The sequence below is a fragment of the Coregonus clupeaformis genome, chromosome 28, assembly GCF_020615455.1.
Source record: "Coregonus clupeaformis isolate EN_2021a chromosome 28, ASM2061545v1, whole genome shotgun sequence".
Lineage (NCBI taxonomy): Eukaryota > Metazoa > Chordata > Actinopteri > Salmoniformes > Salmonidae > Coregonus > Coregonus clupeaformis.
The window spans coordinates 7,434,426-7,437,072 of record NC_059219.1 but is presented as its reverse complement, the minus strand read 5'-3'; the positions used below and the strand labels follow the sequence as shown (position 1 = coordinate 7,437,072).

At 47.7% G+C, this 2,647-nt stretch overlaps 1 protein-coding gene across 1 annotated transcript; it reads right to left on the bottom strand.

Moving 5' to 3' along the window:
- LOC121542331 (GTP-binding protein GEM-like) lies at positions 1–2,287 on the bottom strand. Its single transcript, XM_041851729.2, has 4 exons — positions 1,568–2,287; positions 1,232–1,308; positions 873–1,077; positions 1–708 (listed from the first exon to the last, which is right to left on the bottom strand). The coding sequence occupies exons 1-4, from the start codon at positions 1,911–1,913 to the stop codon at positions 425–427; spliced, it is 912 nt and encodes a 303-aa protein (XP_041707663.1). The 5' UTR covers positions 1,914–2,287; the 3' UTR covers positions 1–424.
- Between the last annotated feature and the right edge of the window lie 360 nt (positions 2,288–2,647).

Below are 2,647 nucleotides of genomic sequence, written 5' to 3'. Positions count from 1 at the left end.
TAAACAAAACCAATGGAAAATATCCACACGTAGCAAAACATACACAAGATAAGCAGTGCAGATTGTCAGTTCTCAATTGGACAGATAGGACTATGTACAACACCACAGACATACAAACACCTTGTTGTCAGGCTGAAAACTGCCCTGGTAACCTAGTTAAAGCAGAAAGAGAGAGAGAGGAGAGAGTGAGGGATGAAAAAAGGACAGGAATTAACATCTCTCATGACCCTAAAAGGATTAGAGATCACTAATGATCTGGCACCTCTCTCTCTTTCCCTTTTTCAGTGTCAGAACACTGCATGTCCATTGGTTGATTCTCCAGACCGTCACAGAGGCTGGCGAATGGGGCGACAGTTTTGAGGGGTCAGTCTAATGTAGACTGCAGTAGGGGCGGGGCTGTGTGTGTGTGCGTGTGTCCTGGGTCTCAGAGCACTGAAAGGTCATGGCAGGATTTGGACTTCAGACGGAACGCGGCGTTGGCATTGTTCTTGGCCACCATCTTGTCCAGGAGGCGTTTGGCCTTCTTGGGTATGCTGTCGCAGCGTGTGTGTGAGTGGGTGTGTCTGCGGCGGTCGTTGTTCTCCTTGGTGTCTCTGCGTAGTCGTAGCTGCTGTACGATGCCATGGAAGGCTGGCCAGACGTTGTGTTGCATCGCTGCTGACGTCTCGATGAACTTACAGTCAAACACTGCAGCACACGCACGACCCTCTGGAGACAAAAACAGTCCCACACAGTCAGACAGCTGCCAAGAAACTCAGAAACACACTCACTATCAAACACCATAGCTCATCCACAGCCCTCTGTAACACATACACATGTGCATGCATGCACACACACACACACACACACCAAGCCTGTGCCTCTAATCTCACCGGTAATTGATACCTCTCTGCGGCGGACCAGGTCACACTTGTTTCCCACCAGGATGATTGGCGTGTGGTGGGCGGGGCGGTGTTGGCGGAGGGATATACGCAGCTCTGAGGCTTGCAGGAAGGAGGACCGGTCAGTTATAGAGTAGACCAGCAGGTACGCATCACCTGTCTGGATACACTGGTCCTGAGACGACCCTCCCTCATCCTGAAGGGAACACAAAATAGAGACTAGGTTAGAGCTGTGATATGTAAACACACTGTTAGAGTATGGCAAAAACACACACACAGCAAGACAGAGTTGAGACTAGGCCTACAGACTAGAGTTTCATCAAGTAACCATGAGAAGCTTCTCTCTTTACCTCTGAGTCCCAGTTGTCCACTAGAGTGACTGTGGCTTTCTCTCCATCCACTGTGATGGTCTGCTCACACACCTCATCTGAAGCACAAACCAATCACTGTGTTAAGAAGCACTTTCACAACCAACATCGATATTTAGAGTCATACAAATAGAATTGTTAAAGCACCTTACTTTTATTTTGATGTAAGATGGATGCGTAAAAAGGAGCCCAAGTGAATGTTTCCCTATATGCCCATTACGCACAGAAACATTAAATACATCCATCACTAATTTATAATATTGGCTTACCCTATAAAACATATTTTCCTTACTATCAAGCACATTGTAATTAATTCACCTCCACAGAGTTCGAACTCGTCACTGTCCATCGCTCCAGCGAAGATGCTGGCAATCGCGGATTTACCGACCCCTCTGGCGCCCAGCAGCACCACGTGAAACGGTCTCGAGCTGCCCCCGGTATTCCCGGTAGACTCAGTGGAGATGACGGAGTCTGTGGAGTCTGAAGAGGCCAAGCTGTAGCGGCTCCCATCCGATTCCCCGGTGGAGTTCGTACAGGATTTGGAGCGGGACATGCAGGCTGGAGGCGCGAGGCTGTCTGAGAGGTGGCTCCCGGTATCACTGATGCTCCACCGGTGGAGTTGGTGCTGCAGCCGCAGACTGTGTCGTCGCATGCTCAACAGCATGATGATAAGATAATACAATAAATACAACTAATAAAACTCGGCCTTTAAAAATAAAGGTGAGCTGAAAAAACACCCTTGGACTGGACTATAAGATAAATAATGGAATAGATGTGAATCTCCTCAGTATTCTCAGAAAGTTAAATAAATCCTACAAGTCCATAATTAAATGAAATTGATGAAGACTGGATACAACCGAATGTCCAAACTCAGGAATAAGAGTTCATCAAATGCTATGAGCAAATGTCAGAAGTTGTTCCACATCGGTGGAAGTCACGCATTAGTGCCGGTAGACAGTTAAATCCTCGAGAGGGGAGAGAGAAGAAGAGGCTGTTTGGTTGATGTCTCTGACCACTGTGAGCGCGAGTAATCCCGTAAATCGGTCTCTCTCTAATGTTATAATGGGATTTCATCCGCGGCGAGATTTATATAAAGGAGGGCTCAGCGCGAGAGAGGGTTTCCTTGACGTCAAGTCTGTGTCCCCTCCCTTAGCCGTGTACATTCTCACGGCTCGGGCCAGTGGTGTTGAGGGGGTCTGGCCCTCCCACCCAGAGGCAGCAGTGGATAAGTGGAGATGTGTGTTTCCACATGTGTACTGTATGCCTGCCTACATGTTCCTGATACTATAGAGGCTGAGCAGGGACATATCATAACAGCCTGGTCTCATAGACTAGTAAATGTAAATCCGGGACAAACAAATTAGTATAGTAGTAGTATGATATGTTATGTTTGGTATG